General features: G+C 41.7%; 1 protein-coding gene across 1 annotated transcript; it reads left to right on the top strand.

Annotated features, from left to right (window-relative positions):
• pip4p2 (phosphatidylinositol-4,5-bisphosphate 4-phosphatase 2) lies at positions 1–13780 on the top strand. Its single transcript, XM_066715393.1, has 7 exons — positions 1–295; positions 8086–8234; positions 9063–9169; positions 9516–9639; positions 10575–10627; positions 11944–12034; positions 12730–13780. Exons 1-7 carry the CDS (start codon positions 190–192, stop codon positions 12871–12873), a joined length of 774 nt encoding a protein of 257 aa, XP_066571490.1. The 5' UTR covers positions 1–189; the 3' UTR covers positions 12874–13780.
• The last annotated feature ends 750 nt before the right edge of the window (positions 13781–14530 follow it).

Consider the following 14530-nt stretch of genomic DNA (forward strand, 5'->3'; position numbering starts at 1 on the left):
TCCATCTCTTCCTCCTGCTGCCCCCCTCCTCCTCTCTCCTCTCTCTCTTTTCGCGTGCTTCCCTCCCCCCTCTGCTCCGCCTCCAAACGCGGCGGCGCCGGAGCCGGAACGCCGGTGACTCATTGGTCGACTTCCAAGGATTGCAGGAAACCCACCGGAGCCGCCGCTGTTGTTGTTGCCGCTGCAGACATGGCCTCGGACGGTGTGGATGAGAGATCCCCTCTGCTGTCAGCGCCCACCTCCGGGAATGTCACCCCCACAGCCCCGCCGTACCTGCAGGAAACCAGCCCGAGAGGTGAGCCCGGGTCGGGACACAGCGGTGTGTCTCACTCGGGGGGTTGTGTCAGGTTTTCGCATGAACATATAGCGGACAAGGGCATCTAGAGAAGATCAGCTGGAATAAAGAGGTGGAGAGGAAAGCACAGCTAGTGGAATCAGGCCTGCGAGCTCAGACGTTTATTTACAAAATCGGATTGTGTGGAAAAGATTGATTTCGGTTAAATAAACACAGCAGTGATGCATTAATTAATGAATGATCACAATGCATGTGTTCGTGTGCGTATCGGTCCACTATCGAGTACCGCGAAATGACAATTTTTCTTTGCTAAGGGCTCAACCCCATTGTTTGTTGATGTGCAAGACACATTACTGGGGTTTCCTGTGCTGGGGGGTTCTCTGTGATTTACGGGGTACTTGGTCTTAAACAAAACACACAAATGCTGACACATTGTCTCACCCTTGTGCAGTCGGAACATGCCTTGTAATAATGGGCCTCAAATCACTGATCAGCACTGTTCCATATAATATGATTACAGTTTGCGTCTCAATATATGTATATATATATATATATATACACACACCTTTGTATATGTATGTATAAATGATATGAGAATGTTCTGTTGTGACTTTCCCCACTGCAGTGCACTGCCCAGGGATCCCACAGCAAATCTGGGCCCTGACAACAGAACCAGGGTAGTTCACTGATCTACACAGGAATCTGCACATTCATACCTCACAAGATCTATATATCTATATATATATATATATATATATATATATATATATATATATACACAGGACGGGCACAAACCAGTGTTGACGCAGCTCTACAGGACCACTGCCCAACACTGTTGAGGAGCTCAGTGTTGTTTTTCTCCAGTGTTCGCCTGCAGTTGGCTGCACGTGGTCTGGTGTCAGTCTTTGTCTCCCATTGTCATATAAAAGTCTTGCCACTGGTTTTCCTGCCTGACTCACTGCCCCACTGTTTTGCAAACTACAGTTTTTGTATTAAAATTGACTCTGGTGCTATAAGGTGGAATATAGATCGTGCCAGTGTGAGAGGCTATAGTGGAGATATCTTGGGAAGGCCTTTATAGTGGATCAGTATGGGGTGATGGTGAGGGTGCTGGTGATTATTTGTATATCTGATATATGGGTTTAATTACGGGTGACTTTGTCCAGGAGTTCCCAATGGGGGGTTGAGCCCTCGGGGGGAGGGGGTGGACACCACTTGGGGGAATTTCAGTCTGATGCACCAGTGAGTCCTTGTGGCCGACCTGCAGGTCCAGCGCTCTTCCATCTGCATCAGACCCTGCGATCAGTGTGTTAGAGGGGCTGGGAGCACTGGGGGCCGGCAGTGTGCAGAATAGCAGGTGGCTTGAGGAGTGTGTGTAACGCAGGAAGTGTGGTTCGTCTCACCCCTCGTGAGATGACAGGGAGGTCTGGAGAGCTGATTTCAGTCGATTTGAAAATTAGGATGAAAAGGGGGATAAAATATGTTGAGATTTCTAGATGTAAAATAATAAAAAATATATAATCGTCATTATTTTTTTCCCCAAAGTTGTCCTGACTGTATACAGTGGTTTATTGATCAAGTTCCAGTAATGGGAGTTTAAAGTGCTAAATGTGCCTGAACTCTGCTGGTTACAGATAAGAGTGACAGCTTGGTTTAGTATTAATGTTTGAGAAGCTTAATTATTTCACCTTCTGTAAGCCATGACTGAAAACTGTAAGCAGCCTGGATGTGTTATTATTACTATTATTATGTGTTCCTTAGCAGACGCCTATATCCAGGGAGACTTACAGCTTACATAAGAAGTATTTTAAAGCATTGCAAAAGTGCAGTAATACAATCAATACAAAATACAGTTAGCAATTAACAAGTGCAGATATAGTTAAGTCCTCCAAGGTGTGTGCTAAACGGGGGGTTGCTTAGTTGCAAATAAAACAATAGCAGTAGTAACAGTATATCAGTGGGAGGGGAGAAGAGGAGATGGGGTGGAGGACACAGCCTTGGGGCATGCCTGCGAGGAGAGGTTGCAGTGTAGAAGAAGATCTACGCCATGTCACCTCAAATTAGATCCTATTAACCAAACAGAATCTTTGTGGGTTAAACTTTTGAACAAAAAATCTGGAGGATTAGTGGTAGGAGTGTATTATAGATCACCCAACTCAGATATTCAGAAAGATGTTGCATTGTACAGTGTAATCAGGACTGCATGTAGCAAGGATGTGGCTGTTATCATGGGCATTTCAATTTCCCAAACATAGACTGGGAAAGCCCAGTTGGGACTACAGAAGCAGAAATAGAAATGGTTGAGATGGCAAATGACTGCTTTCTAACTCAATTTGTCAGGAGACCAACCAGAGAGAGCGCATGCATGGACTTGATCTTTTCAAATTACCAAGATTGAGTCAGAGGGACACTAGTTAGAGAACCAATGGCAAACTGTGATCACAATATGTTTTTTTTCTTTCAAAAAACAAGGACCAAGTCTAAAACAATGGTCTACAATTTTAGAAAAGCAAACCTTGAAGGTATGAGGCGGCACTTAGAAGAGGTAGACTGGAGCACACTGGATACAGATTCAGTTGAAAATGGATGGTTATATTTTAAGAATATACTACTGAGGCTCAGGAGAAATTTGTACCCAAACTTAGCAAATTGAGGACCAAAAACCATTGGCCAAAATGGTATAATAGAAGTACGCAGAAAAAATATAAAGAGAAAGAAAATGTTGAAAAGCGCATACAGACGAATAGGGATAGAGACTAAACAAAATACAAATAATATGTTGAGCTGAAAAGAGATCTTAAGAGAGAGATCAGGAAAGCAAAGAGGGAAATAGAAAGAAACATAACTCTTGGAGCTAAAACTAATGCAAAGAGCTTTTTTCAATATATAACAGCAAGAAATCAATAAAGGAGGAAGTGAAACAGCTGGACAGCTGGACAACAATGGAAGTATCTTGGAAAACAAACAAGATGTGGCAAATGTTCTAAATGAGTATTTCACAGAGGTTTTTACAAAAGGAAAAAGAGATAACATGCCACAGGTTAACAACCAGTCCAGTCAAACCCTAAGAGAGATCAGGATAAATGAGGAGGAGGTACTAAAGGGACTAGCAGAATTAAAAACAAACAAATCACCTGGGCCAGATGGTATATTTCATACAGTACTTACAGAAATTAGGGAAATTTTTTATAGGCCGCTAACTCAAATATTCCAAATGACACTTAGAACAGGGGATGTGCCAACTGACTGGAAGACGACAAATGTCATACCAATCCAGAAGAAAGTCAACATGGGTTTAGATGAGGCAGATCATGTCTTACTAATTTATTAGAATTTTGTGAACATGCAAGTGCAGCTGTAGATGAGGTGAAAGCATATGATATGATTAACTTAGATTTTCAAAAAGCTTTTGATAAGGTTCCACACCAAAAACTGATGAAATTCAATGTGGACATGCAGGTAACAACATGCAGGTAACAACAATATCCACAATAATTACACTATGGGAGGAATAGAACTAGATGAAGTAACGCATGAGAAAGACCTAGAAGCCTACGTGGACTCCTCACTTTCTCCATCTAAACAATGTGGGGAAGCAATATAAAAGGCAAACACAATGTTAGGGTATATTGTCAAAAGTGTAGAATTGAGAACAAGGGCAGTGATGTTCAGACTGTACAATGCACTAGTTAGAGCTCATCTGGATACTGTGGACAGTTCTGGGCTCCACACTTCAAGAAAGATATCGCTGCTCTAGAGGCAGTTCAGAGGAGAGCAACCAGACTTATTCCAGGTCTGAAGGGAATGTCCTACTGAGAGACTGAGGGACCTGAACCTTTTCACCCTGGAACAGAGGAGACTACGTGGGGACTTGATTCAAGTCTTCACAATCATGAAAGGCATCGACCACATCAATCCAGAGGAGCTTTTCCAGATCAGCAGGGACACACGCACCCGGGGACACAAATGGAAATTGTGCTTCAAGGCATTCAAGACGGAAAACAGGAGACATGTATCCTTGGATCACGTGGTTGTTGATGGACGCCAAATGAGCGCGATGGGTCGAGTGGCCTCCTCTCGTTTGTAGACTTTATGTTCTTATGTTCTATACAGGATATGTGTGAGAGAGCCATGGCGTATCTTCTCCGTGCCAGTATTAGTGTTTCACGCTGTATACTGTCACCTGCTCTCTGCTCAGTTGGTTTTGTTTGTAAGCACCATTGTTGTGCAGGAAAAGGATTAGCTGCAGTAGTAACAGTAGGCTGTCCTGCTGAGCTTGATCACAGACTCTGAAGTTCTGTAAGGAGAAACTCATGAAGTGCAGAGATTGTGCAGCTCAGACCGCTTATGTGAAACTGTAAACCTCTGGGCAGCAGTGGGATATTGAAGAGTCTAAAAATAACCTGGCCCAAAGCCTCCCATTACTCAGCTTCCATCAGTCCGTTCTGTCCTTAGGATTCATCTGTTGCAGGTTGACGACAAACCTTATTGATTTGAGGGTCTCCTAGCCGTTCCAGGTACTTGAGCAGCCAGGGCATCACAGACAGAGGTCCTGCTGTGAGGCTGCTGATGTTGTCTACAATGTTGACAATGCAGGAGCTTCACACATCTTCACAGAGTCCAGAGTGAACTGGCAACAGGAGGACTCACACTGACAGGAATAAGTCTGAATAAGGAACTAGTGCAGAGACTGGGGGTAAGGGGAGGATGCTGGGATGCTGGGAGTGCTGTTGCCATAGCTATACATTGGCTGGATTGCAGGTAGTGTTTCCAGCCTGGGGACCCGGGGCACTGAAAACCTGGGCAACCCGGACGATTTCTCACCCCCGCAAGCCCTGGTTTGGCATAGGTATAAAACCGGGGTTGACGGGGAAAAAAAGAAAAAAAAAAAAAAAGAAAATCATAGTTGTGTGCATGGCACAACAACAAACTCTTCTATACTTTTGTGTATTTTTTCATTCAGTGAGAAGATTGAAATGGGAATGTTCATTCAGTAACCTGTCAGCAAAAACTACAATATAATTCAGCAATATTGCATAATACGAGGAGTTCAAGAAAAATGTTCCTATCCAAGCTCGGTTTTGTTCTACTTCCTACAATCAGCCAAATGCAAAAAGTATCCAAATAAGGTATTGCAAACAGCTGGAGGCTCTACAAGGTCACTTCAGTTCATACAAATGATCAATACATAATAACTATGTGAATTAATAAATAATAATAATAATAATAATAATAATAATAATAATAATAATGCAGTATAACTGAGTTTGTGTTTAGTTTCAGCTCCACATAAAATACAGACACAAAAAAGGCGTTTATTATTTTACTTATTTAGTATTACCTTGTTGATATGGCCGGGGATTCTAGTTAAATAAATAAAATAAAATAAAATAGGGGGAATAAAGATTTCAGGAGTTCAGTCAGCTATTATGTTTTATGTGTCTAACAGTGTGTGACAGGGTGAGGCGTGCGCCTGCAAGGTACCGTGGCGCGCAAGCTGTACTGAAAGCGTTGTATAATCGCATTTGAGAGAGAGAGAGATAGAGATAGCGCCATCGGAAAAGTTTAGAGTGAGCTTAGTGTTTTTTATTTACTTATTTTTGTTTCCATATTGCTTATTTTTCCTATTTATATGCCTATGAAATAATTTGTCATCAAGCCTGGGTGCCCTGGGGACCCTGGGTTTGTACATTTTAAACTCCAAAAACCCAGGCCTGGAATTGTCTCCCGGTTTTGGAAACGCTAATTGCAGGTGATAATAGACAGACCCTCCCTCCCCAGCTGCCAGGGAGTAAAGAGTATAGACTGCTCTTCTTAGTGTATATGCAAGCAGATAATACAGGTACACAAGGTTCTGCTAATTGATTTGTGAATGTGCTGAGAAGGACCACACTTAGAGACCAGTTTGACATGCCTGTCATGTGCAGGTGAAGCATGTTTCACAGAGAGCACACTTCATTAGGCACTCATTTTCATACTGAACATCTACATCACCTGTTGCCACCTAAACTGAATTCTGTCCTCACTGGAGTGAAGTTCCTGTACCTGAGACTGGTGTTGCTTCCACTAGCACACAGTTAGGAATGTTTAGTTTTCTTATAAAATACACAGTGATGTTCAGTTGCATCCTTTGGAAAGTTAAGGACATTCTGTTGGCACTGAATTGTGTACCATCTGCAACATTATATGGTGTTAGGTTCAAAAAGACATCTTTGATTACTTCAGAAGTGATCTCTAAATTGTTTTCTTTATATGTGAAAGTAAGGAACAAATGAGCAGCCCTTCTCTAATTGTATTCCAGTGAGAATTGAGCAGAAGCATCTGGATCTGATGGAGCTGCAGGTGACACTCAGTTACCTGCCCCCACTGTGACAGAGACTGTAGCCCCTGGAGCGCGGGCCAGCTGGGGGCCAGGGGGTCGTGTCTCTGAGCCTCTTGTTCTCTTTCCACTTTCCCACTGATACTGACAGTGATCAAACGTGCGTTCCAGGAAGTCCATTAGAGTGAGCCTGGTGTTTCTTGATGCCCAGTATACATTTAGATTAATATCCTACTCTCTCTCTCTATTTCCTGTTATTAAACCAACCATTCCAATGTGTGGTTTACAGAAAGTATGTTCTGGGCACTTACAGCTGTGTAGAAACCACACACAAGTAAATTAAATCGCATAGATTGTGTGTATTTAAAAATCGGAGAATTTAGTTTTGGATGCAGGAATCTTTTAGCCAGTTATATTTTAAACTGTAGGACATCAATTGCATACTTTTTACCATTCTGTGATTACAAATAATATTCATATATATACAACAATATGCAACAGTTTTGGGGAGAATTAATGTGAATATTTTTCTAACAGGAGGTGTCAAAATATTATGAACAGAATTTCAAACATGTGATCCAAAAACCTTTTTGAGATTTTACTAATGGCTACATAAAAAACCCTTTGAGTCTTTCACATTTCAGCACCTGCAGGATCTCAGCTAAATTTTGTGGATATAATTGGACATAATTTACCTTATTTTTTTCTCTGTAGACTATTTTGTTGAGACCCAGAATATAATTTCAGGATTACGATATTTAGAAATGATTCGGTACAGCTAAGGAGAAATAGCCCCGAAGGATATTATAAAAGTCCTGCTTATTGTCCTGCTTTGGTTGCTGGAGGGTCAGCTGTTTGACAGCTCTGCGTTTTAAATATGGGTGTGTGTCATCACTATTAGATGGTGTAGTCTCTTTACCATAACATTTTCTCAGTTAGATATGTTTGTGTCTGTAATTACTGCACCATTCACATTAACTACAAACCCTTAGCATCCTGTAATCAATTTCAAATGTAAAAATGTATGAACTGATCTGTGAGGCTTTGATTGTATTTGACACCTTAGCTTTCAGACCAACAAAAAGCATAATGTCTTCCAGTGCTATAATTGTGGTTGTTATGAAGTCTCATTGTGGACTAACTCTTTACCGATATCCTATTCTTGATAAAGCCATTAGTAAGATGGATATACGGTAAGTATCCAACTAATAAAAAGCTGAGTAGAACAGGCAATGACAATGACAGTAAATTGTGGTTTGTAATATTTAAATTCAGAAGACTCAGCTTGTTCTCTGTAGCAGTTATTTTAACTTTGTTTTCAGAAAGGCTCCTTGCAAGAAGCCAGTTGGACTCAGGTGGTCTTATTGGTTATCTGATTACTATATGTAAGATAAAAACTAATAAAACCAATAAGAAACAGACATGACTGAACTGTATTCTCTGGCGCATTTACTTTTGTTTTGTTTTGCAGCCGAGTTGCCTCCTCCTTACACAGCTATAGCCAGTCCGGACACAGGCGGCGTGCCAGTGATAAACTGCAGGGTCTGCCAGTCCCTCATCAATCTGGACGGCAAGCTTCATCAGCATGTGGTTAAATGCACTGTGTGCAACGAGGCCACGGTAAGAGCCGGCTGCGTCATCCATGCACCTCCCTTTCTGTGCGGTTGTTTGCTGATGGTTTATTGTTGTGCTCAGTGGTCAGAGCGGTCTCCATGATGACAGTCTGTCACTGCTAAGCCCAGTGTGGTACACAATTGTATCTAACCAGTGCCCATCAATACATGTCCATCAGTGGTTCAGGCTGCTGTGGCCATGGATTACGTTAGGTGCTGAGCAGGCACAATTTACGCTTGCTTCCGCAGGCTGCAGTGCAGTGTGATTTCAGCTCAATGACAGAAGTGGACAATCAGATGTTTTTTGTCTTTAGAAGGTGGTTCATCAAAAATAAATAAACTAACAACCACAAAAACAAAAAAAGCACAGTGAGTTAGTCACAGCTGCATGAGCCATTAATGAGCTCCTGGCCTCGCACTCGGGCCAGCCTGGCTGGATGCCCACTCCCTGTCACAGAGGCGGGCCAATCTGTGCGCCACGCAGGGCAGGAGGACACAGAACTGTACTGGACTGTTCTGGTTGGTCTCTGGTGCTTCAAGGTAGACCATAGAACAAAACTTGAACAAATGCAACTAAACTCCTCAACAGTGTCTCTCTTTTCAGATGAAAGAGGTGTTCTGGAATATTTGACCTCCTATGGAACTGGATACATTATAAATGATAGAGAAAGTACAGTCTGACACACAGCCTGGTCTCTCCACAGCCTCATTGTTTTTATACAAAGCAAACCCCTGATTTTACAAAATCGGATGCTTTAAGGGAGAGAGAGGTTTGCCCATTGAGCAGCACACTGCACTTTGAACAGCTCATAACATTGTTTTCCTTGATGTCTAGCCAATCAAAAACCCACCAACTGGAAAGAAGTATGTGAGATGTCCGTGCAACTGCCTACTCATCTGTAAAGACACATCTCGTAGGATAGGATGTCCACGCCCCAACTGGTAAATGTGCTGCACGGTCACTGCGGTGGTCTGTTCATGACATTTCATAAACATAAAACTGTGAAGTACAATGTGCTTTTGAATGTTATACATGATATATCAGAACATCAGATCAGAGAGTACAACAGAAACACTACACAAGTGTGTGACTGTGTTAATGTGTACTTAAGTGTGTGTATGTTGGTGTGTACTTGTGTGCTGAAGTGTCTAAGAGTGTGAGGAAGTGTGTTTGTGTGTACTGGGAGGTTGTGGGTTGTGCTCTGGGATGAGGTGGTTCCCTCCCCAGCAGGCAGATCGTTGGCCTCAGCTGGGTGCAGACAGTGTACTGAGGTGTGTCCCTCCCCAGCAGGCGGATTATCAACCTTAGCCCCGTGATGGTGATCCCCGAGGAGCAGCCGGCCCAGCCAGCTCTGCCCGTGCAACCCGAGGGCATGCGTGTGGTGTGTGGGCACTGCGGGAACACGTTCCTGGTGAGTATTGGTGGCCCTGGCACACAGGGAAGAATCTGAATCTGTGCAGCACTAGGGTTTCCACGGTGCTTGTGATGTTTAAACAGAAAAGTAACACATTTACTCAAAGCTGAATAGGACGATCTGATCTCTTTACTCTTTACACACAGTAGTGACCAGGTGAGTGAATAATCCATAATACACATGCCAGCACACTTGTCTTGACTAATACAGCTTTTTATTTATAAATCCACCAATACTTTATTTAGTAAAATCCCATTCCAATGAACAGGTTACTGGAGTTGAGTCTGGACTCAGCTGTCTAAGGTCCAGTTCTTCAGACTCTCATTTAGAGCATGTTAGAGGTCACATCCTATGATGTAAGGCAGGGGTGTCCAACTCTGGTCCTGGGCCCCAATGCATTTAATCTTATAGGTCACACCAAATCACCAATTTCTAAATACTGGGAACACGTGTGAGTTATTAATCAATTAAGCAAGTCAACCCAGGGATTTCTTCCCTCAGGAGGCTTCAGTTATTCAGATGATTGCTCCAATTTCTTATTGCTCCAAAAATTTCTAAAGGACTGAACTGACCACCTGCTTCACTGATCAGAATGAAATACTTCCAGGTTTTTATGAATTGGTGATACCAAGGTGACCTCTAAAACCTGCTGGACAGGGGCTCTCAGGACCAGGGCTGGACACCCCTGATGTGAGGGGTTGTTTGAACTGTGATAGCGTTATTCCTCACTGGGAATGGAGTCAACTAAGCTTTGTTGTTCATGTTAGAAAAGTCATGGGAATTATATTAACAAGGAAATCCCAACCTGACAAGTGAAATTTATTTTCCTCAAACCCTTTTCTATAAAGCGAGGAGAGGGTGGCGTGTTTTCAGGGGTGTTTAACACGGAGTAAACATGTTCTCAGGCTTGTTTCTGCTACTTCTGTTTACAGTGGATGGAACTCAGATTCAACACATTGGCAAAATGCCCACACTGCAAAAAAATGTAAGTTGTTATATATGTTTTTAAGTATCTTCTATGTTTGTCAGAAGAAGATGGTAAATGTAAGCGTGTAGGATAGGTGGTATGCCTGGCTTTGTGAGACTCGAAGCATGACCCTGTTTAACATAGCAGGCAGGGCTGTGCACTAGTGTCACAGGACTGATTTTGTAAGAAAGTTGTGACACAACCCTGCTGCAGGGAAGGCGTTTCGCAGAGACCGAGCAGCCAGAGAAATGACCCCTAATGCCAGCATGACAGGACCAATCAACAGCTGATAAAACTGAGAGACACTGAGGGTCCGGCATCCCTGAGACTGAGCTCTTGAACCCCTGTCTGTGGAGTCACTGGTTTAGGGCCCACAATGTTTGGGTCACATAAACAGTCTTACTGAAATACAACTAAGGAAGAAACAAGCAGAAATAGAAGCAAGACTCAATTTCCTTCAATTAAAACACAATGGAGATTTGTTTTCTCTTTCTATTGACTAGCAGTGTGGACAAGTTTGGGAATATTTTCAGGTAGTCTGAAACAGGTGGGACTAATTTATGAATTATTTCACACAGGCTGAGCTCGAGCGCTGCTTTTCTTTAATGCACTTGAGCGACACTGAGAGCTGGATGACGGCAGCTTAAGCCCATTGATTTGTTGTGATTCCAGAGGAATGTGTCAGAAGCCCAGTCACATGCAAGACATGTGAGACTCGCTCAGCGCAGCGAGATGAGGGGCTGTGGGTCTCGTGATTCACTGCAGGATTCCCTGGGAGTGAATTGTACAGAAAAACCTTGTTCAACACTCTCCCGACATTACTGATCTATTTTACACCGGTTTAATATCCAGTCCTGTGACACAGCGCTGGTACGAGGCCTGTTTGAGTGACTGGCTGTTTATTCTCCTGAATCACAGCCAGTTATACAGTTGGCAGACGGTCTGTTGTAACATATCCATGTCTCGGCAGGGGGGGGACTGGGGGGACTGGAGGGGCTCGAGCCCCTTCCCTCATGGCCAAGTGCCAAGTGGAAAACATTAGGCTTCCATATAAAAAGCTTAAAACAAACTCCTCGTTCTATGGGAAAGATGGCAACGTATTGTCTCTTAGCAGCAGCAGGACATCCACTCAGTGTGGTCATGCAAACCACTGCCTAGTAACACAGGTGACAATATTAAGAGTTGTAAACAGGTAGGAAATTAAATCTGAGACAGTCAGTACAGTAGGAACAGTTATTTGGATTGGTTATGGTGGCACCTGGCTGTTGAGGTTGAGCCAGTCCTCCAGGTTAGGGTTAGTGACTGTCTGTTTAAACTGGCCATCTCATTTTCAGATCTTCAGTTGGTAGCGCTCTGCCCAGGAGACGCTGCTGCGCCTACATCACCATTGGCATGATCTGCATCTTCATTGGCGTCGGATTAACTGTGAGTACACTGTGAAGAACAGACATTAGACATTAGACTGAACACTGAACAGATACCTCCCTACCTCCCATGTGGCCACAAGCAGAATGTCAAGGTTCTTGCTGCGACTGAAAGGGTTTTCACAAAATAGCTCTTTCTTTATAACTCTCTCACTTTATGCTGTGTAATTTAAAACAATAATAATAATAATTAAATATATTAATAAGGAATACATTGTGCATTTATATAAAACATGCCACAGATTTAAAACCTCTGCTACTCCTCAATAATATACCTACTGTGAGTGAAGTGTAGGACTCAAACATAAAGCAACAATATTATCATAGAATTATTCATCCATTATTATATAAGTTTACTTAAGATCAAATAAATTGTAATTTGTATTTTGCTTAGTTAATAAAATAAATAAAACGGGGGTGGCTAACCCTTGGCCTGGAGATCCGCAATTCTGCAGGTTTTCTAGGTCTCTCTAAATAACCAATAAATGGATACCTTGAATACAGGTACATTTTGCCTAATTAAGACCAACAATTGGTTCAATTAAGCAGTTAATGATCTGGATAGAACAAAAACCTGTAGACTCTGAGCCTCTCCAGGACGAGGGTAAGCCACCCCTGAAATAAAAGGTAACACTTTTAAGTGAAATAATGTTTTCACTGCCCTAACCTGTATTTTGTGTTTACTCTCTGTGGAAGGTTGGTACCCAGGACTTTGCTAGAAGCTATCATGCCACGTATGTGTCCTGGGCTTTCGCTTACCTCCTGGGTTTAATCTGTTTGGTCCGCGCCTGTTACTGGGGAGCCATTAAAGTAAGCTATCCAGAAAACAGCTTTGCATAGACTTGCCTCATCGAGTGAACCTTTCCTTTGATGTTTCTTTGTTTCTTGTGGATTCAGACGGTTTGGCAGTGTTGGATGCTAGACGGTGGACATTTTACACGTTTTAAGTATTGAGTTTTGTTACCAACTAGACCAAAAGAGGTTATCTTTTAAGAACAATTGCCCATTGCACTACATTTTATGCAATTATTATTTTATGTTGCTGCTAGATTGCCCAGCTCTAATGACAACAGCTGAGTTTTCATGTATGAAACTGCCTGTATGTGTTTTTTGTTTTTTTTAGAATGAACTGTATGACATTTTATTCTGTTAAATCCATTTGTGCCATTATTGAAAAACTATATAAAGGAACAGGTGTTAACCTTTCAAAACACTTCATGTTTGTACTGGTATCTTAAAATTAATGCTATACTGCTTGCATTCAGTTTAAGCAATAAACTTTATTTTTTTGTCATTTGTGAAATTGCTCGGCACATTCACGTACTGAACTCTTTAACAATCTCATTGCCTTCTAACAGCTATGTAAATGGTTTAGTTTTTTTTAGTTTTTTTTACCAGAAGTGTTGGAGATCACTCATGTGCATGATTTTCTGCACCCTTGTTTGATCTGCCTATTTCAGAAGTGTTAAAGTATCGATCCTCACATTGTGCTCCCTGTAATGTATTGTACAAACTCTCCCTGCTTACAGCTTGTTTCTCGGATCTGTGCAGAACAAAGAGTAGCTTTACAATAGTTCATCATTATGTTGAGAAAATGGGCACAATAAGTATCTTGTTCTGAATGTGAAGAAAATAAATCTATTTGTACATTAATAATTAAATACACTAAAAGCAGTAGATGAAGTTGGAATATGCCTTGTGTCTTTTTAAAAAGGATAATAATTTATCAATAAAACTATAAAACATTTCTTAATGTTTTCTGTGTGTTTCTTCTTTGTTGCACTTTAATGGGTAATGTAAATTATGCTTCTGCATGCACACACCTGTGACCCTCGTGTTCAAATCACAGCTGAGGAGCAGCCTTGGCGCACATATACACACACACACACCTGTGACCCTCAGGTTACAATCACAGCACCCTTCCCGTCTCAGGGGCAGGACAGGCAATGGAAGCTCTTGTACTCTGACACAAAAGCAGGTGATGTATTGACTCTTTACATTGCATCTCTCTTATTTAGTGTGGTTTTCATATTAATGTTAGGGTATATATTAAATATTACTTTACATTTGGCTGCCCAGAACTATTTTTGGAAAATAATGATGTGACTTGCATCTCATTTGTAAAAAAGCAAAACGCCACTCTTCCAGAAACCAGGATGTACACATGACAAATGTTGAGACCTTGATTGTTCATAGATGTCATCATAACTGCAGAGAGAAAAACAGAGCCTGAACTGCAATACTCCACGTTCATAAAGAGACAATACCTTTAAGAAGAAGGAAACAAAATCTGTTTCAATTTGTAAGTTATTTAAAGTACCTTAATCACTTTTTAATTGATACGTACCCCAAAATAATTTAGTGGCCCATTCATTTATTAAAACTATCAACAACTATATCATTGCATTAAAATACATTCTATATGAGGTGAACAAATGCAAGTTAGAACATTGTTTAAAAGCCTCACATTACATCACTAACTGCCACTTCAGTTAAT

Source organism: Amia ocellicauda, chromosome 10 (genome assembly GCF_036373705.1).
Source record: "Amia ocellicauda isolate fAmiCal2 chromosome 10, fAmiCal2.hap1, whole genome shotgun sequence".
NCBI lineage: Eukaryota > Metazoa > Chordata > Actinopteri > Amiiformes > Amiidae > Amia > Amia ocellicauda.

Excerpts from the sequence above, each read along its gene's own strand:
- pip4p2 (XM_066715393.1), top strand. The coding sequence starts at position 190 with ATGGCCTCGGACGGTGTGGATGAGAGATCCCCTCTGCTGTCAGCGCCC. Across the intron at positions 9,170-9,515 it reads GGATGTCCACGCCCCAACTG|CAGGCGGATTATCAACCTTA; the intron begins GTAAATGTGCTG and ends GTCCCTCCCCAG. Across the intron at positions 10,628-11,943 it reads TGCCCACACTGCAAAAAAAT|ATCTTCAGTTGGTAGCGCTC; the intron begins GTAAGTTGTTAT and ends TCTCATTTTCAG.